Source organism: Lampetra fluviatilis, unplaced genomic scaffold, assembly GCF_964198595.1.
Source record: "Lampetra fluviatilis unplaced genomic scaffold, kcLamFluv1.1 SCAFFOLD_1300, whole genome shotgun sequence".
Taxonomy (NCBI): Eukaryota; Metazoa; Chordata; class Hyperoartia; order Petromyzontiformes; family Petromyzontidae; genus Lampetra; species Lampetra fluviatilis.
This window is the reverse complement of record NW_027620992.1, coordinates 1-21,870: the sequence shown is the minus strand read 5'-3', so window position 1 is coordinate 21,870 and position 21,870 is coordinate 1. Positions and strand designations below refer to the sequence as shown.

The following is a 21,870-nucleotide window of genomic DNA, read 5'->3' as shown; positions in this document are numbered from 1 at the left end:
TGAGTGAGTGGTGAGTGAGGTGGTGAGAGAGAGAGAGAGATGGTGACATGGTGAGTGAGGTGGTGAGTGGGTGGGTTGGTGAGTGGGTGGGTGGGTGAGTGGGTGGGTGAGGTGGTGAGTGACATGGTGAGTGATGTGGTGAGTAGGTGGGTGAATGGGTGGGTGAGTGGGTGGGTGGGTGAGTGGGTGGGTGAGGTGGTGAGTGACATGGTGAGTGATGTGGTGAGTGAGTGGGTGGGTGAGTGAGTGGGTGGGTGAGTGAGTGGATGGGTGAGTGAGTGGATGGGTGAGTGAGTGAGTGGGTGGGTGAGGTGGTGAGTGACATGGTGAGTGATGTGGTGAGTGAGTGGGTGGGTGAGTGAGTGGGTGGATGAGTGAGTGGATGGGTGAGTGAGTGGATGGGTGAGTGAGTGAGTGGGTGGGTGATGTGGTGAGTGACATGGTGAGTGATGTGGTGAGTGAGTGGGTGGGTGAGTGGGTGGGTGGATGAGTGAGTGGACGGGTGAGTGAGTGGATGGGTGAGTGAGTGAGTGAGTGGGTGGGTGATGTGGTGAGTGACATGGTGAGTGATGTGGTGAGTGAGTGGGTGGGTGAGTGGGTGGATGAGTGAGTGGGTGGATGGGTGAGTGAGTGAGTGGGTGGGTGATGTGGTGAGTGACATGGTGAGTGATGTGGTGAGTGAGTGGGTGGATGAGTGAGTGGATGGGTGAGTGAGTGGATGGGTGAGTGAGTGAGTGGGTGGGTGATGTGGTGAGTGACATGGTGAGTGATGTGGTGAGTGAGTGGGTGGGTGAGTGAGTGGGTGGATGAGTGAGTGGATGGGTGAGTGAGTGGATGGGTGAGTGAGTGGGTGGGTGATGTGGTGAGTGACATGGTGAGTGATGTGGTGAGTGAGTGGGTGGGTGAGTGAGTGAGTGGGTGAGTGGGTGGGTGAGTGGGTGGGTGAGTGAGTGGGTGGGTGGGTGGTGAGTGGGTGGGTGGGTGGTGAGTGGGTGGGTGAGTGGGTGGGTGAGTGGGTGGGTGAGTGGGGTGGGTGAGTGAGTGGGTGGGTGGGTGGTGAGTGGGTGGGTGAGTGAGTGGGTGGGTGGGTGGTGAGTGGGTGGGTGGTGAGTGGGTGGGTGAGTGGGTGGGTGAGTGGGTGGGTGAGTGGGTGGGTGAGTGGGTGGGTGAGTGGGTGGGTGAGTGGGTGAGTGGATGGGTGAGTGAGTGAGTGGGTGGGTGATGTGGTGAGTGACATGGTGAGTGATGTGGTGAGTGAGTGGGTGGGTGGGTGAGTGAGTGGGTGGATGAGTGAGTGGATGGGTGAGTGGATGGGTGAGTGAGTGAGTGGGTGGGTGATGTGGTGAGTGAGTGGGTGGGTGAGTGAGTGGGTGGATGAGTGAGTGGATGGGTGAGTGAGTGGGTGGGTGATGTGGTGAGTGACATGGTGAGTGATGTGGTGAGTGAGTGGGTGGGTGAGTGAGTGAGTGGGTGAGTGGGTGGGTGAGTGGGTGGGTGAGTGAGTGAGTGGGTGGGTGGGTGGTGAGTGGGTGGGTGGGTGGTGAGTGGGTGGGTGAGTGGGTGGGTGAGTGGGTGGGTGAGTGGGTGGGTGAGTGGGTGGGTGGGTGAGTGAGTGAGTGGGTGGGTGATGTGGTGAGTGACATGGTGAGTGATGTGGTGAGTGAGTGGGTGGGTGGGTGAGTGAGTGGGTGGATGAGTGAGTGGATGGGTGAGTGGATGGGTGAGTGAGTGAGTGGGTGGGTGATGTGGTGAGTGACATGGTGAGTGATGTGGTGAGTGAGTGGATGAGTGAGTGGATGGGTGAGTGAGTGGATGGGTGAGTGAGTGAGTGGGTGGGTGATGTGGTGAGTGACATGGTGAGTGATGTGGTGAGTGAGTGGGTGGGTGAGTGAGTGGGTGGATGAGTGAGTGGATGGGTGAGTGAGTGAGTGGATGGGTGAGTGAGTGGATGGGTGAGTGAGTGGGTGGGTGATGTGGTGAGTGACATGGTGAGTGATGTGGTGAGTGAGTGGGTGGGTGAGTGGGTGGGTGAGTGAGTGGGTGGATGAGTGAGTGGATGGGTGAGTGAGTGGATGGGTGAGTGAGTGGATGGGTGAGTGAGTGAGTGGGTGGGTGATGTGGTGAGTGACATGGTGAGTGATGTGGTGAGTGAGTGGGTGGGTGAGTGAGTGGGTGGATGAGTGAGTGGATGGGTGAGTGAGTGGATGGGTGAGTGAGTGAGTGGGTGGGTGATGTGGTGAGTGACATGGTGAGTGATGTGGTGAGTGAGTGGGTGAGTGAGTGGGTGGATGAGTGAGTGGATGGGTGAGTGGATGGGTGAGTGAGTGAGTGGGTGGGTGATGTGGTGAGTGAGTGGGTGGGTGAGTGAGTGGGTGGATGAGTGAGTGGATGGGTGAGTGAGTGAGTGGGTGGGTGATGTGGTGAGTGACATGGTGAGTGATGTGGTGAGTGAGTGGGTGGGTGAGTGAGTGGGTGGATGAGTGAGTGGATGGGTGAGTGAGTGGATGGGTGAGTGAGTGGGTGGGTGATGTGGTGAGTGACATGGTGAGTGATGTGGTGAGTGAGTGGGTGGGTGAGTGAGTGGGTGGATGAGTGAGTGGATGGGTGAGTGAGTGGATGGGTGAGTGAGTGAGTGGGTGGGTGATGTGGTGAGTGACATGGTGAGTGATGTGGTGAGTGAGTGGGTGGGTGAGTGAGTGGGTGGATGAGTGAGTGGATGGGTGATGTGGTGAGTGAGTGAGTGACTGAGTGGTGAGTGAGTGAGTGAGTGGCTGAGTGAGTGGGTGAGTGACTGAGTGAGTGAGTGAGTGGTGAGTGAACTCACCTTCTCACCTTTGTCCTCTGGAAGACGGCTTGAGAGTCGAGGGTGAGTGGTGAGTGAGTGAGTGAGTGGCTGAGTGAGTGGGTGAGTGACTGAGTGAGTGACTGAGTGAGTGACTGAGTGAGTGGGTGAGTGACTGAGTGAGTGACTGAGTGACTGAGTGAGTGAGTGGGTGAGTGGTGAGTGAGTGGTGAGTGAACCTCACCTTTGTCCTCTGGAAGACGGCTTGAGAGTCGAGGGTGAGTGGTGAGTGAGTGAGTGAGTGGCTGAGTGAGTGGGTGAGTGACTGAGTGAGTGAGTGGGTGAGTGACTGAGTGAGTGACTGAGTGACTGAGTGAGTGAGTGGGTGAGTGAGTGGTGAGTGAGTGGTGAGTGAGTGGTGAGTGAACTCACCTTTGTCCTCTGGAAGACGGCTTGAGAGTCGAGGGTGAGTGGTGAGTGAGTGAGTGACTGAGTGGTGAGTGAATGAGTGAGTGGCTGAGTGAGTGGGTGAGTGACTGAGTGAGTGAGTGGGTGAGTGACTGAGTGGGTGAGTGACTGAGTGAGTGAGTGGGTGAGTGAGTGGGTGAGTGAGTGGTGAGTGAGTGGTGAGTGAGTGGTGAGTGAGTGGTGAGTGAGTGGTGAGTGAGTGGTGAGTGAACTCACCTTTGAAGACGGCTTGAGAGTCGAGGGTGAGTGGTGAGTGAGTGAGTGACTGAGTGGTGAGTGACTGAGTGGTGAGTGAGTGAGTGGGTGAGTGACTGAGTGGGTGAGTGACTGAGTGAGTGGGTGAGTGAGTGGTGAGTGAGTGGTGAGTGAGTGGTGAGTGAGTGGTGAGTGAGTGGTGAGTGAGTGAGTGACTGAGTGAGTGAGTGGGTGAGTGACTGAGTGGGTGAGTGACTGAGTGAGTGAGTGGGTGAGTGAGTGGTGAGTGAGTGGTGAGTGAGTGGTGAGTGAGTGGTGAGTGAGTGGTGAGTGAACTCACCTTTGTCCTCTGGAAGACGGCTTGAGAGTCGAGGGTGAGTGGTGAGTGAGTGAGTGAGTGGTGAGTGAGTGAGTGAGTGGCTGAGTGAGTGGGTGAGTGACTGAGTGAGTGACTGAGTGAGTGAGTGGGTGAGTGAGTGGTGAGTGAGTGGTGAGTGAGTGGTGAGTGAGTGGTGAGTGAACTCACCTTTGTCCTCTGGAAGACGGCTTGAGAGTCGAGGGTGAGTGGTGAGTGAGTGAGTGGCTGAGTGAGTAAGTGGTGAGTGAGTGAGTGAGTGACTGAGTGGGTGAGTGACTGAGTGAGTGAGTGGTGAGTGAGTGGTGAGTGAGTGGTGAGTGAACTCACCTTTGTCCTCTGGAAGACGGCTTGAGAGTCGAGGGTGAGTGGTGAGTGAGTGAGTGGCTGAGTGAGTGGGTGAGTGACTGAGTGAGTGAGTGGGTGAGTGACTGAGTGGGTGAGTGACTGAGTGAGTGAGTGGGTGAGTGAGGGAGTGAGTGACTGAGTGAGTGAGTGGTGAGTGAGTGGGTGAGTGAGTGGTGAGTGAGTGGTGAGTGAGTGGTGAGTGAGTGGTGAGTGAACTCACCTTTGTCCTCTGGAAGACGGCTTGAGAGTCGAGGGTGAGTGGTGAGTGAGTGAGTGACTGAGTGGTGAGTGAGTGAGTGAGTGGCTGAGTGAGTGGGTGAGTGACTGAGTGAGTGAGTGGGTGAGTGACTGAGTGGGTGAGTGACTGAGTGGGTGAGTGACTGAGTGAGTGAGTGGGTGAGTGAGTGGTGAGTGAGTGGTGAGTGATGAGTGAGTGGTGAGGGAGTGGTGAGTGAACTCACCTTTGTCCTCTGGAAGACGGCTTGAGAGTCGAGGGTGAGTGGTGAGTGAGTGAGTGACTGAGTGAGTGACTGAGTGAGTGACTGAGTGAGTGACTGAGTGAGTGACTGAGTGGTGAGTGAGTGAGTGAGTGGCTGAGTGACTGAGTGAGTGACTGAGTGAGTGACTGAGTGAGTGAGTGGTGAGTGAGTGGTGAGTGAACTCACCTTTGTCCTCTGGAAGACGGCTTGAGAGTCGAGGGTGAGTGGTGAGTGAGTGAGTGACTGAGTGGTGAGTGAGTGAGTGGCTGAGTGAGTGGGTGAGTGAGTGGCTGAGTGAGTGAGTGGGTGAGTGAGTGGCTGAGTGAGTGGCTGAGTGAGTGACTGAGTGAGTGGGTGAGTGACTGAGTGAGTGAGTGGTGAGTGAACTCACCTTTGTCCTCTGGAAGACGGCTTGAGAGTCGAGGGTGAGTGGTGAGTGAGTGAGTGGCTGAGTGAGTGGGTGAGTGACTGAGTGAGTGGGTGAGTGACTGAGTGAGTGACTGAGTGACTGAGTGAGTGAGTGGTGAGTGAGTGGTGAGTGAACTCACCTTTGTCCTCTGGAAGACGGCTTGAGAGTCGAGGGTTCGTGTGGAACCGGGTTTCTGCTTGTTCGTCTTGATCCAACAGATGTCTTCACAACGACGGAATCCCCATTTACATAGACACTGCACATAGACACACACATAGACACACACACAGATACAGTTAGATAGACACACACATACAGACATAGACACTGTAGACACACACATAGACACACACACAGTGACACACGCACACACTTAGACATACACACACACATAGACACTGTAGACACACACACACAGACACACACAGTTAGATAGACACACACACAGTTAGACACACACACAGACACAGATACACACACACATAGACACACACACACATAGACACACACACACATAGACACACACACACACACATAGACACACACACACACATAGACACACACACACACACATAGACACACACACACACATAGACACACACACACACATAGACACACACACACATAGACACACACACACATACATAGACACACACACACACACACACATAGACACACACACACACACACACATAGACACACACACACACACACATAGACACACACACACACACACATAGACACACACACACATAGACACACACACACACATAGACACACACACACACATAGACACACACACACACATAGACACACACACACACATAGACACACACACACAGACACACACACAGACACACACACACATAGACACACACACAGACACACACACACATAGACACACACACACACAGACACACACACACATAGACACACACATAGCTATAGAGGTGTGTAGCTGTGTGTGTGTGTAGCTGTGTGTGTAGCTGTGTGTGTGTAGCTGTGTGTGTGTAGCTGTGTGTGTGTAGCTGTGTGTGTGTAGCTGTGTGTGTGTAGCTGTGTGTGTGTAGCTGTGTGTGTAGCTGTGTGTGTAGCTGTGTGTGTGTGTAGCTGTGTGTGTGTGTAGCTGTGTGTGTAGCTGTGTGTGTGTAGCTGTAGCTGTGTGTGTGTAGCTGTGTGTGTAGCTGTGTGTGTGTAGCTGTAGCTGTGTGTGTGTAGCTGTGTGTGTGTAGCTGTGTGTGTGTAGCTGTGTGTGTGTAGCTGTGTGTGTGTAGCTGTGTGTGTAGCTGTGTGTGTAGCTGTGTGTGTGTGTAGCTGTGTGTGTGTGTAGCTGTGTGTGTAGCTGTGTGTGTGTAGCTGTAGCTGTGTGTGTGTAGCTGTGTGTGTAGCTGTGTGTGTGTAGCTGTAGCTGTGTGTGTGTAGCTGTGTGTGTGTAGCTGTAGCTGTGTGTGTGTAGCTGTAGCTGTGTGTGTGTAGCTGTAGCTGTGTGTGTAGCTGTGTGTGTGTAGCTGTGTGTGTGTAGCTGTGTGTGTGTAGCTGTGTGTGTAGCTGTAGCTGTGTGTGTGTAGCTGTGTGTGTGTAGCTGTAGCTGTGTGTGTGTAGCTGTAGCTGTGTGTGTGTAGCTGTAGCTGTGTGTGTAGCTGTGTGTGTGTGTAGCTGTGTGTGTGTGTAGCTGTGTGTGTGTAGCTGTGTGTGTGTAGCTGTGTGTGTAGCTGTGTGTGTAGCTGTGTGTGTAGCTGTGTGTGTAGCTGTGTGTGTGTAGCTGTGTGTGTAGCTGTGTGTGTGTGTAGCTGTGTGTGTGTGTAGCTGTGTGTGTGTGTAGCTGTGTGTGTAGCTGTGTGTGTAGCTGTGTGTGTAGCTGTGTGTGTAGCTGTGTGTGTAGCTGTGTGTGTGTGTAGCTGTGTGTGTAGCTGTGTGTGTGTGTAGCTGTGTGTGTGTAGCTGTGTGTGTAGCTGTGTGTGTAGCTGTGTGTGTAGCTGTGTGTGTAGCTGTAGCTGTGTGTGTAGCTGTGTGTGTGTAGCTGTGTGTGTGTAGCTGTGTGTGTGTAGCTGTGTGTGTAGCTGTGTGTGTGTGTAGCTGTGTGTGTGTGTAGCTGTGTGTGTGTGTAGCTGTGTGTGTAGCTGTGTGTGTGTAGCTGTGTGTGTAGCTGTGTGTGTAGCTGTGTGTGTGTGTAGCTGTGTGTGTAGCTGTGTGTGTAGCTGTGTGTGTGTGTAGCTGTGTGTGTAGCTGTGTGTGTAGCTGTGTGTGTGTAGCTGTAGCTGTGTGTGTGTAGCTGTGTGTGTGTGTAGCTGTGTGTGTAGCTGTGTGTGTAGCTGTGTGTGTGTGTAGCTGTGTGTGTGTGTGTAGCTGTGTGTGTAGCTGTGTGTGTAGCTGTGTGTGTAGCTGTAGCTGTGTGTGTGTAGCTGTGTGTGTGTAGCTGTGTGTGTGTGTAGCTGTGTGTGTGTAGCTGTGTGTGTAGCTGTGTGTGTGTGTAGCTGTGTGTGTGTGTAGCTGTGTGTGTAGCTGTGTGTGTGTGTAGCTGTGTGTAGCTGTAGCTGTGTGTGTAGCTGTGTGTGTAGCTGTGTGTGTAGCTGTGTGTGTGTGTGTAGCTGTGTGTGTAGCTGTGTGTGTAGCTGTGTGTGTAGCTGTGTGTGTAGCTGTGTGTGTAGCTGTGTGTGTAGCTGTGTGTGTAGCTGTGTGTGTGTGTGTAGCTGTGTGTAGCTGTAGCTGTGTGTGTAGCTGTAGCTGTGTGTGTGTAGCTGTAGCTGTGTGTGTAGCTGTGTGTGTAGCTGTGTGTGTAGCTGTGTGTGTGTAGCTGTGTGTGTAGCTGTGTGTGTAGCTGTGTGTGTAGCTGTGTGTGTAGCTGTAGCTGTGTGTGTGTAGCTGTGTGTGTGTGTAGCTGTGTGTGTAGCTGTAGCTGTGTGTGTGTAGCTGTGTGTGTGTGTAGCTGTGTGTGTGTGTAGCTGTGTGTGTGTGTAGCTGTGTGTGTAGCTGTGTGTGTGTAGCTGTGTGTGTAGCTGTGTGTGTAGCTGTGTGTGTGTGTAGCTGTGTGTGTGTGTAGCTGTGTGTGTGTGTAGCTGTGTGTGTAGCTGTGTGTGTAGCTGTGTGTGTAGCTGTGTGTGTAGCTGTAGCTGTGTGTGTAGCTGTAGCTGTGTGTGTGTAGCTGTGTGTGTGTAGCTGTGTGTGTGTAGCTGTAGCTGAGGACCTGTCTGCCGTAGTCGAGGCCGTCGGAGGAGCCGCACCACAAGAAGATGAACGACCTCTGAGCCGCAACCTCCTCCACATCCAGCTGCATGATCTGTAGTATCAGCATCATAAGTAGTAGTATCAGCATCATTATCATCAGTAGTAGTATCATCATCATCAGTAGTATCATCATCATCATCAGTAGTATCATCATCATCATCAGTAGTATCATCATCATCATCAGTAGTATCATCATCATCATCATCAGTAGTATCATCATCATCATCATCAGTAGTATCATCATCATCATCATCAGTAGTAGTATCATCATCAGTATCATCATCATCAGTAGTATCATCATCATCATCAGTAGTATCATCATCATCATCAGTAGTATCATCATCATCATCAGTAGTATCATCATCATCATCAGTATCATCATCATCAGCAGTATCATCATCATCATGAGTAGTATCATCATCAGTAGTAGTATCATCATCATCAGCAGTATCATCATCATCATCATCAGTAGTATCATCATCAGTAGTAGTATCATCATCATCAGTAGTATCATCATCAGTAGTAGTATCATCATCATCAGTAGTATCATCATCAGTAGTAGTATCATCATCATCAGTAGTATCATCATCAGTAGTAGTATCATCATCATCAGTAGTATCATCATCAGTAGTAGTATCATCATCATCAGTAGTATCATCATCATCATCAGCAGTATCATCATCATCAGTAGTATCATCATCAGTAGTAGTATCATCATCATCAGTAGTATCATCATCAGTAGTAGTATCATCATCATCAGTAGTATCATCATCAGTAGTAGTATCATCATCATCAGTAGTATCATCATCAGTAGTAGTATCATCATCATCAGTAGTAGTATCATCATCATCAGTAGTATCATCATCATCAGTAGTATCATCATCAGTAGTATCATCATCATCATCAGTAGTATCATCATCAGTAGTAGTATCATCATCATCAGTAGTATCATCATCAGTAGTAGTATCATCATCATCAGTAGTAGTATCATCATCATCAGTAGTATCATCATCATCATCAGTAGTATCATCATCATCATCAGTAGTATCATCATCAGTAGTAGTATCATCATCATCAGTATCATCATCATCATCAGTAGTAGTATCATCATCATCAGTAGTATCATCATCAGTAGTAGTATCATCATCATGAGTAGTATCATCATCATCAGTAGTATCATCATCAGTAGTAGTATCATCATCATCAGTAGTATCATCATCATCAGTAGTATCATCATCATCATCAGTAGTATCATCATCAGTAGTAGTATCATCATCATGAGTAGTAGTAACTGGGTAGATGAGTGGTTGAGTGAGTGAGTGAGTGACTGAGTGAGTGAGTGGGTGAGTGAGTGAGTGGCTGAGTGAGTGAGTGGGTGAGTGAGTGTCTGAGTGAGTGAGTGTGTGAGTGAGTGGGTGAGTGAGTGTCTGAGTGAGTGAGTGGCTGAGTGAGTGACTGGCTGAGTGAGTGAGTGGCTCAGTGAGTGGGTGAGTGAGTGTCTGAGTGAGTGGGTGTGTGAGTGAGTGGGTGAGTGAGTGTCTGAGTGAGTGAGTGTGTGAGTGAGTGGGTGAGTGAGTGTCTGAGTGAGTGAGTGTGTGAGTGAGTGGGTGAGTGAGTGTCTGAGTGAGTGAGTGTCTGAGTGAGTGAGTGTGTGAGTGAGTGGGTGAGTGAGTGTCTGAGTGAGTGAGTGGCTGAGTGAGTGACTGGCTGAGTGAGTGAGTGGCTCAGTGAGTGGGTGAGTGAGTGTCTGAGTGAGTGGGTGTGTGAGTGAGTGAGTGTGTGAGTGAGTGGGTGTGTGAGTGAGTGGGTGAGTGAGTGTCTGAGTGAGTGAGTGTGTGAGTGAGTGGGTGAGTGAGTGTCTGAGTGAGTGAGTGTGTGAGTGAGTGGGTGAGTGAGTGTCTGAGTGAGTGAGTGTGTGAGTGAGTGGGTGTGTGAGTGAGTGAGTGTGTGAGTGAGTGAGTGTGTGAGTGAGTGGGTGAGTGAGTGTCTGAGTGAGTGAGTGGCTGAGTGAGTGAGTGGGTGAGTGAGTGTCTGAGTGAGTGAGTGTGTGAGTGAGTGGGTGTGTGAGTGAGTGAGTGTGTGAGTGAGTGAGTGTGTGAGTGAGTGTCTGAGTGAGTGAGTGGCTGAGTGAGTGAGTGGGTGAGTGAGTGGTTGAGTGAGTGAGTGAGTGGCTGACTGAGTGAGTGGCTGAGAGACTGATTGACTGAGTGAGTGACTGAGTGAGTGAGTGAGTGTCTGAGTGAGTGAGTGTCTGAGTGAGTGAGTGAGTGTCTGAGTGAGTGAGTGTCTGAGTGAGTGAGTGGCTGAGTGACTGAGTGGGTGAGTGAGTGACTGAGTGAGTGGTGAGTGACTGAGTGAGTGACTGAGTGAGTGAGTGGCTGACTGAGTGAGTGGCTGAGAGACTGATTGACTGAGTGAGTGACTGAGTGAGTGAGTGAGTGTCTGAGTGAGTGAGTGTCTGAGTGAGTGAGTGAGTGTCTGAGTGAGTGAGTGTCTGAGTGAGTGAGTGGCTGAGTGACTGAGTGGGTGAGTGAGTGACTGAGTGAGTGGTGAGTGACTGAGTGAGTGACTGAGTGAGTGAGTGGCTGACTGAGTGAGTGGCTGAGAGACTGATTGACTGAGTGAGTGACTGAGTGAGTGAGTGAGTGTCTGAGTGAGTGACTGACTGAGTGACTGAGTGAGTGTCTGAGTGAGTGAGTGTCTGAGTGAGTGAGTGGCTGAGTGACTGAGTGGGTGAGTGAGTGACTGAGTGAGTGGTGAGTGACTGAGTGAGTGACTGAGTGAGTGAGTGGCTGAGAGACTGATTGACTGAGTGAGTGACTGAGTGAGTGAGTGAGTGTCTGAGTGAGTGACTGACTGAGTGACTGAGTGAGTGTCTGAGTGAGTGAGTGTCTGAGTGAGTGAGTGGCTGAGTGACTGAGTGGGTGAGTGAGTGACTGAGTGAGTGGTGAGTGACTGAGTGAGTGACTGAGTGAGTGAGTGTCTGAGTGAGTGACTGACTGAGTGACTGAGTGAGTGAGTGACTGCCTGAGTGACTGAGTGAGTGTCTGAGTGAGTGAGTGTCTGAGTGAGTGAGTGGCTGAGTGACTGAGTGGGTGAGTGAGTGACTGAGTGAGTGGTGAGTGACTGAGTGAGTGACTGAGTGAGTGAGTGGCTGAGTGAGTGACTGAGTGGCTGAGTGAGTGACTGAGTGAGTGAGTGACTGAGTGAGTGAGTGACTGAGTGAGTGGCTGAGTGGGTGAGTGACTGCCTGAGTGAGTGACTGACTGCCTGAGTGACTGAGTGAGTGAGTGGCTGAGTGAGTGAGTGACTGATCGAGTGAGTGAGTGACTGACTGAGTGAGTGGCTGAGTGGGTGAGTGACTGCCTGAGTGAGTGACTGACTGCCTGAGTGACTGAGTGAGTGAGTGGCTGAGTGAGTGAGTGACTGATCGAGTGAGTGACTGACTGAGTGAGTGGCTGAGTGGGTGAGTGACTGCCTGAGTGAGTGACTGACTGCCTGAGTGACTGAGTGAGTGAGTGACTGACTGCCTGAGTGACTGAGTGGTGAGTGACTGAGTGAGTGAGTGACTGCCTGAGTGACTGAGTGAGTGAGTGGTGAGTTCCCCCACTAACTCACCTCATCCCAGGTGAGTCCGTGCCCTCCGATGGCCCCACCACCACCTCTGTAGTATTCACTCAATGGGTGAGTGACTGAGTGTCTGAGTGAGTGAGTGGCTGAGTGAGTGAGTGTCTGAGTGGGTGAGTGACTGAGTGTCTGAGTGAGTGAGTGACTGAGTGAGTGAGTGAGTGGGTGAGTGACTGAGTGTCTGAGTGAGTGAGTGGCTGAGTGAGTGAGTGGCTGAGTGAGCGAGTGACTGATCGAGTGAGTGAGTGAGTGACTGACTGAGTGACTGACTGAGTGACTGGCTGAGTGAGTGGCTGAGTGAGTGGCTGAGTGAGTGAGTGGCTGAGTGAGTGAGTGAATGAGTGACTGAGTGAGTGACTGAGTGAGTGGCTGAGTGGGTGAGTGACTGCCTGAGTGAGTGACTGAGTGAGTGGTGAGTGACTGAGTGAGTGAGTGAGTGGTGAGTCCCCCACTAACTCACCTCATCCCAGGTGAGTCCGTGCCCTCCGATGGCCCCGCCACCACCTCTGTAGTATTCACTCAATGGGTGAGTGAGTGACTGATCGAGTGAGTGAGTGACTGACTGAGTGAGTGAGTGGCTGAGTGGGTGAGTGAGTGACTGAGTGAGTGAGTGACTGACTGAGTGAGTGACTGAGTGAGTGAGTGGTGAGTTCCCCCACTAACTCACCTCATCCCAGGTGAGTCCGTGCCCTCCGATGGCCCCGCCACCACCTCTGTAGTATTCACTGAGTGGCGGCTCAATGAGGATGACGTCAAACTTTGTCTGCAGAGACGAGAGCGGGAAGGCCGGGAGATCAGCCTGAAGGTACCTGCGGTGAGGGGAGAGGTGAGGGGGGAGGTGAGGGGGGGTGAGGGGAGAGGTGAGGGGGGAGGTGAGGTGGGGTGAGGGGAGAGGTGAGGGGGGAGGTGAGGGGAGAGGTGAGGGGAGATGTGAGGGGAGAGGTGAGGGGAGAGGTGAGGGGAGAGGTGAGGGGAGAGGTGAGGGGAGAGGTGAGGGGAGAGGTGAGGGGAGAGGTGAGGGGAGAGGTGAGGGGAGAGGGGGGGGGGAGAGGTGAGGGGAGAGGTGAGGGGAGAGGTGAGGGGGGGGGGGAGAGGTGAGGGGAGAGGTGAGGGGAGAGGTGAGGGGGGGGGAGAGGTGAGGGGAGAGGTGAGGGGAGAGGTGAGGGGAGAGGTGAGGGGGGGGGGGAGAGGTGAGGGGAGAGGTGAGGGGAGAGGTGAGGGGAGAGGTGAGGGGGGAGGTGAGGGGAGAGGTGAGGGGGGAGGTGAGGGGAGAGGTGAGGGGAGAGGTGAGGGGAGAGGTGAGGGGAGAGGTGAGGGGGGGAGGTGAGGGGGGGGGGGAGAGGTGAGGGGAGAGGTGAGGGGAGAGGTGAGGGGAGAGGTGAGGGGGGAGGTGAGGGGGGGGGGTGAGGGGAGAGGTGAGGGGGGAGGTGAGGGGGGAGGTGAGGGGGGAGGTGAGGGGGGAGGTGAGGGGGGAGGTGAGGGGGGAGGTGAGGGGGGAGGTGAGGGGAGAGGTGAGGGGAGAGGTGAGGGGGGAGGTGAGGGGAGAGGTGAGGGGGGAGGTGAGGGGAGAGGTGAGGGGGGAGGTGAGGGGGGAGGTGAGGGGGGGTGAGGGGGGTGAGGGGGGAGGTGAGGGGGAGAGGTGAGGGGAGAGGTGAGGGGGGAGGTGAGGGGGAGAGGTGAGGGGGGGAGGTGAGGGGGGAGGTGAGGGGGGAGGTGAGGGGGGAGGTGAGGGGGGAGGTGAGGGGGGGAGGTGAGGGGAGAGGTGAGGGGGGAGGTGAGGGGGGAGGTGAGGGGGGAGGTGAGGGGGGGGTGAGGGGGGAGGTGAGGGGGAGGTGAGGGGGGAGGTGAGGGGGGAGGTGAGGGGAGAGGTGAGGGGGGAGGTGAGGGGGGAGGTGAGGGGGGAGGTGAGGGGGGAGGTGAGGGGGAGAGGTGAGGGGGGAGGTGAGGGGGGAGGTGAGGGGGGAGGTGAGGGGGGAGGTGAGGGGGGAGGTGAGGGGGAGGTGAGGGGGGAGGTGAGGGGGGAGGTGAGGGGAGAGGTGAGGGGAGAGGTGAGGGGGGAGGTGAGGGGGGAGGTGAGGGGGGAGGTGAGGGGGGAGGTGAGGGGGGAGGTGAGGGGGGAGGTGTGGGGGGAGGTGTGAGGTGAGGGGGGGAGGTGAGGGGGGAGGTGTGGGGGGAGGTGAGGGGGGTGGTGAGGGGGAGGTGAGGGGGAGGTGAGGGGGGAGGTGAGGGGGGAGGTGAGGGGGGAGGTGAGGGGGGTGGTGAGGGGGGGAGGTGAGGGGGGAGGTGTGGGGGGAGGTGAGGGGGGTGGTGGGGGAGAGGTGAGGGGGGAGGTGAGGGGGGAGGTGAGGGGGGAGGTGTGGGGGAGGTGAGGGGAGAGGTGGGGAGGTGAGGGGTGAGGTGAGGGGGGAGGTGAGGGGGGAGGTGAGGGGAGAGGTGAGGGGAGAGGTGAGGGGGGGGATAGTGTGACTCACTCACTCACTTACTCACCCACCCACTCACCCACACAGTCAATCACCCACCCACTCACCCACCGACCCACTCACCCACACAGTCACCCACTCACCTACCCATCCACCCACTCACTCACCCACCCACTCACCCACTCACCTACCCATCCACCCACTCACTCACCCACCCACTCACCCACACACTCACTCTCTCACTTACCCACTCACTCAGTCATTCAATCACCCACTCACCCACGCACCCACTAATTCAACCAACCAATCAACCACTCACTCACTCACCCACTAACTTATAGAGTGAGTGTGTGGGTGAGTGGGTGGGTGAGTGAGTGGGTGGATGGGTAGGTGAGTGGGTGAGTGAGTGGGTGAGTGAGTGGGTGGGTGAGTGAGTGGGTGGATGGGTAGGTGAGTGGGTGAGTGAGTGAGTGAGTGGGCGAGTGAGTGAGTGGGCGAGTGAGTGGGTGAGTGAGTGGGTGAGTGAGTGACTGTGTGGGTGAATGGGTGGGTGAGTGAGTGACTGTGTGGGTGAATGGGTGGCTGAGTGGGTGAGTGGGTGGGTGAGTGGGTGGATTAGTGAATGAGTGGGTCGGTGAGTGGGTGGGTGAGTAGGTGAGTGAGTGGGTGGCTGAGTGGGTGAGTGAGTGGGTGAGTGAGTGAGTGGGTGAGTGAGTGGGTGATTGACTGTGTGGGTGAGTGGTTGGCTGAGTGGGTGAGTGGGTGGCTGAGTGGGTGAGTGACTGTGAGTGTGTGAGTAACTGTGTGAGTGAGTGGCTGGGTGAGTGACTGTGTGAGTGAGTGAGTGGGTGGGTGAGTGAGTGGGTGACTGGGTGAGTGAGTAGGTGAGTGACTGTGTGAGTGAGTAGGTGAGTGACTGTGTGAGTGAGTGAGTGAGTGGGTGGGTGGGTGGGTGAGTGAGTGGATGACTGGGTGAGTGAGTGAGTGAGTGGGTGAGTAGGTGAGTGAGTGGGTAAGTGAGTGAGTGGGTGAGTGAGTGGCTGGCTGAGCGAGTGAGTGAGTGAGTCAGTGAGTGACTGGGTGAGTGAGTGAGTGAGTGAGTGACTGTGTGAGTGAGTGGGTGAGTGAGTGAGTGAGTAGGTGAGTGACTGTGTGAGTGAGTGGGTGAGTGAGTGACTGTGTGAGTGAGTGGGTGAGTGAGTGGGTGAGTGAGTAGGTGAGTGGGTGAGTGAGTGAGTGGATGAGTGAGTGAGTGAGTGGGTGAGTGAGTGGGTGAGTGAGTGACTGTGTGAGTGAGTGAGTGAGTAGGTGAGTGACTGTGTGAGTGAGTGGGTGAGTGAGTGGCTGGCTGGCTGAGCGAGTGAGTGAGTGACTGGGTGAGTGAGTAGGTGAGTGACTGTGTGAGTGAGTGAGTAGGTGAGTGACTGTGTGAGTGAGTGACTGTGTGAGTGAGTGGCTGGCTGAGCGAGTGAGTGGCTGGCTGAGCGAGTGAGTGAGTGTGTGAGTGAGTGAGTAGGTGAGTGACTGTGTGAGTGAGTGACTGTGTGAGTGAGTGGCTGGCTGAGCGAGTGAGTGGGTGAGTGAGTAGGTGAGTGGGTGAGTGGGTGACTGTGTGAGTGAGTGAGTGGGGGAGTGAGTGAGTGACTGTGTGAGTGAGTGGCTGGCTGAGCGAGTGAGTGGGTGAGTGAGTAGGTGAGTGAGTGAGTGGGGGAGTGAGTGAGTGACTGTGTGAGTGAGTGGCTGGCTGAGCGAGTGAGTGGGTGAGTGAGTAGGTGAGTGGGTGACTGTGTGAGTGAGTGAGTGGGGGAGTGAGTGAGTGACTGTGTGAGTGAGTGGCTGGCTGAGCGAGTGAGTGGGTGAGTGAGTAGGTGAGTGGGTGACTGTGTGAGTGAGTGAGTGGGGGAGTGAGTGAGTGAGTGAGTAGGTGAGTGGGTGAGTGGGTGACTGTGTGAGTGAGTGAGTGAGTGGGGGAGCGAGTGAGTGGGTGAGTGAGTAGGTGAGTGGGTGAGTGGGTGACTGTGTGAGTGAGTGAGTGGGGGAGTGAGTGGGTGACTGTGTGAGTGAGTCTCACATGGGAGGACAGTTTGTGTTGGCGATGAGTTCGTCTTTGAGACGAATCAGTTCTCGCAGCTTCGGATATTCCTCAAAGCGATCGGCCAAACCTGGTGAGAGAGACAGTCAGTGATGGTGGTGATGATGGTGGTGATGGTGGTGATGGTGATGGTGGTGATGGTGATGATGGTGGTGATGGTGGTGATGGTGGTGATGATGGTGGTGATGGTGGTGATGGTGGTGGTGATGGTGGTGGTGGTGGTGATGGTGGTGGTGGTGGTGATGGTGATGGTGGTGGTGATGGTCGTGATGGTGGTGGTGATGGTGGTGATGATGGTGGTGATGGTGGTGATGGTGGTGATGGTGGTGGTGATGGTGGTGGTGGTGGTGATGGTGGTGATGGTGGTGATGGTGGTGATGATGATACTACTGATGATGATGATGATGATACTACTGATGATGATGCTACTGATGATGATGATGATACTACTGATGATGATACTACTGATGATGATGATACTACTGATGATGATGATGATACTACTGATGATGATGATGATACTACTGATGATGATGATGATGATACTACTGATGATGATGATGATGATACTACTGATGATGATACTACTGATGATGATGATGATGATACTACTGATGATGATGATGATGATACTACTGATGATGATGATGATGATACTACTGATGATGATGATGATGATACTACTGATGATGATGATGATACTACTGATGATGATGATGATGATACTACTGATGATGATGATGATGATGCTACTGATGATGATGATGATGATACTACTTATGATGATGATGATGATACTACTGATGATGATGATGATGATACTACTGATGATGATGATGATGATACTACTGATGATGATGATGATGATACTACTGATGATGATGATGATGATACTACTGATGATGATGATGATGATACTACTGATGATGATGATGATGATACTACTGATGATGATGATGATGATACTACTGATGATGATGATGATGATACTACTGATGATGATGATGATGATACTACTGATGATGATGATGATGATACTACTGATGATGATGATGATGATACTACTGATGATGATGATGATGATGATACTACTGATGATGATGATGATGATACTACTGATGATGATGATGATGATACTACTGATGATGATGATGATGATACTACTGATGATGATGATGATACTACTGATGATGATGATGATGATGATACTACTGATGATGATGATGATGATACTACTGATGATGATGATACTACTGATGATGATGATGATGATACTACTGATGATGATGATGATGATACTACTGATGATGATGATGATGATACTACTTATGATGATGATGATGATACTACTGATGATGATGATGATGATACTACTGATGATGATGATGATGATACTACTGATGATGATGATGATGATACTACTGATGATGATGATGATGATACTACTGATGATGATGATGATGATACTACTGATGATGATGATGATGATGATACTACTGATGATGATGATACTACTGATGATGATGATGATGATACTACTGATGATGATGATGATGATACTACTGATGATGATGATGATGATACTACTGATGATGATGATGATGATACTACTGATGATGATGATGATGATACTACTGATGATGATGATGATGATACTACTGATGATGATGATGATGATACTACTGATGATGATGATGATGATACTACTGATGATGATGATGATGATACTACTGATGATGATGATGATACTACTGATGATGATGATGATGATACTACTGATGATGATGATGATGATACTACTGATGATGATGATGATACTACTGATGATGATGATGATGATACTACTGATGATGATGATGATGATACTACTGATGATGATGATGATGATACTACTGATGATGATGATGATGATACTACTGATGATGATGATGATACTACTGATGATGATACTACTGATGATGATGATACTACTGATGATGATGATGATACTACTGATGATGATGATGATACTACTGATGATGATGATGATGATACTACTGATGATGATACTACTGATGATGATACTACTGATGATGATACTACTGATGATGATGATGATGATACTACTGATGATGATGATGATGATACTACTGATGATGATGATGATGATACTACTGATGATGATGATGATGATACTACTGATGATGATGATGATGATACTACTGATGATGATGATGATACTACTGATGATGATGATGATGATACTACTGATGATGATGATGATGATACTACTGATGATGATGATGATGATACTACTTATGATGATGATGATGATACTACTGATGATGATGATGATGATACTACTGATGATGATGATGATGATACTACTGATGATGATGATGATGATACTACTGATGATGATGATGATGATACTACTGATGATGATGATGATGATACTACTGATGATGATGATGATGATATTACTGATGATGATGATGATGATACTACTGATGATGATGATGATGATACTACTGATGATGATGATGATGATACTACTGATGATGATGATGATACTACTGATGATGATGATGATGATACTACTGATGATGATGATGATACTACTGATGATGATGATGATGATACTACTGATGATGATGATACTACTGATGATGATGATACTACTGATGATGATGATGATGATACTACTGATGATGATGATGATGATACTACTTATGATGATGATGATGATACTACTGATGATGATGATGATGATACTACTGATGATGATGATGATGATACTACTGATGATGATGATGATACTACTGATGATGATGATGATGATACTACTGATGATGATGATGATACTACTGATGATGATGATGATGATACTACTGATGATGATGATGATGATACTACTGATGATGATGATGATGATGATACTACTGATGATGATGATGATACTACTGATGATGATGATGATGATACTACTGATGATGATGATGATGATACTACTGATGATGATGATGATGATACTACTGATGATGATGATGATGATACTACTGATGATGATGATGATGATACTACTGATGATGATGATGATACTACTGATGATGATGATGATACTACTGATGATGATGATGATACTACTGATGATGATGATGATGATACTACTACTGATGATGATGATACTACTGATGATGATGATGATACTACTGATGATGATGATGATACTACTACTGATGATGATGATACTACTACTGATGATGATGATGATACTACTACTGATGATGATGATACTACTACTGATGATGATGATGATGATGATGATACTACTACTGATGATGATGATACTACTGATGATGATGATGATGATGATACTACTACTGATGATGATGATACTACTGATGATGATGATGATGATACTACTACTGATGATGATGATACTACTGATGATGATGATGATGATGATACTACTACTGATGATGATGATACTACTACTGATGATGATGATGATACTACTACTGATGATGATGATACTACTGATGATGATGATGATACTACTGATGATGATGATGATACTACTGATGATGATGATGATGATACTACTACTGATGATGATGATACTACTGATGATGATGATGATACTACTACTGATGATGATGATACTACTGATGATGATGATGATGATACTACTACTGATGATGATGATACTACTGATGATGATGATGATACTACTACTGATGATGATGATACTACTACTGATGATGATGATGATACTACTACTGATGATGATGATGATACTACTACTGATGATGATGATACTACTACTGATGATGATGATACTACTACTGATGATGATGATACTACTGATGATGATGCTGATACTACTACTGATGATGATGATACTACTACTGATACTACTACTACTGATGATGATGCTGATACTACTACTGATGATGATGATACTACTGATGATGATGCTGATACTACTACTGATGATGATGATACTACTACTGATACTACTACTACTGATGATGATGCTGATGTGATGATACTACTACTACTGATGATGATGCTGATGATGATGATACTACTATTACTGATGATGATGATGATACTACTGATGATGATGATACTACTGATGATGATGATGATGATACTACTGATGATGATGATGATACTACTATTACTGATGATGATGATACTACTGATGATGATGATGATACTACTGATGATGATGATGATACTACTATTACTGATGATGATGATACTACTGATGATGATGATGATACTACTGATGATGATGATGATACTACTGATGATGATGATGATACTACTGATGATGATGATGATACTACTATTACTGATGATGATGATGATGATACTACTATTACTGATGATGATGATACTACTGATGATGATACTGATACTACTGATGATGATACTGATACTACTGATGATGATACTACTGATGATGATACTGATACTACTGATGATGATACTGATACTACTGATGATGATGATACTACTGATGATGATACTGATACTACTGATGATGATACTGATACTACTGATGATGATGATACTACTGATGATGATACTGATACTACTGATGATGATACTGATACTACTGATGATGATGATACTACTGATGATGATGATACTACTGATGACTGATGATGATACTACTGATGATGATGATACTACTGATGATGATGATGATGTTGCTTCTCACCAACATCGCGAATGAAGTTTTGAGGTCTCTGGCCTGTGTCCACGAAGTGTTGACAATAATCATTGTGAGGGTTCAGACTCTGGGTACCCTGTGATCATCATCATCAGTAGTATCATCATCAGTAGTATCATCATCATCATCAGTAGTATCATCATCAGTAGTATCATCATCATCATCAGTAGTATCATCATCAGTAGTATCATCATCATCATCAGTAGTATCATCATCATCATCATCAGTAGTATCATCATCATCATCATCAGTAGTATCATCATCATCAGTAATAGTAGTATCATCATCATCATCAGTAGTAGTATCATCAGTAGTAGTATCATCATCATCATCAGTAGTAGTATCATCATCATCATCAGTAGTAGTATCATCAGTAGTATCATCATCATCATCATCAGTAGTAGTATCATCATCAGTAATAGTAGTATCATCATCATCATCAGTAGTAGTATCATCATCATCAGTAGTAGTATCATCATCATCATCAGTAGTAGTATCATCAGTAGTAGTATCATCAGTAGTAGTAGTAGTATCATCATCATCAGTAGTAGTATCATCATCATCATCAGTAGTAGTATCATCAGTAGTAGTATCATCATCATCAGTAGTAGTATCATCATCATCATCAGTAGTAGTATCATCAGTAGTAGTAGTAGTATCATCATCATCAGTAGTAGTATCATCATCATCATCATCAGTAGTAGTATCATCAGTAGTAGTATCATCATCATCAGTAGTAGTATC

General features: G+C 49.4%; 1 protein-coding gene across 1 annotated transcript; it reads right to left on the bottom strand.

The window, feature by feature from the left end:
* Positions 1 to 5,175: 5,175 nt before the first annotated feature.
* METTL14 (methyltransferase 14, N6-adenosine-methyltransferase non-catalytic subunit) lies at positions 5,176 to 21,202 on the bottom strand (the record flags this gene model as incomplete). The annotated part of the gene is made up of 5 exons (XM_078885086.1): positions 5,176 to 5,292; positions 8,221 to 8,313; positions 12,556 to 12,697; positions 16,380 to 16,470; positions 21,115 to 21,202. Coding segments are annotated over 5 exons (531 nt in total), but the record flags the coding sequence as incomplete, so codon positions are not given.
* Between the last annotated feature and the right edge of the window lie 668 nt (positions 21,203 to 21,870).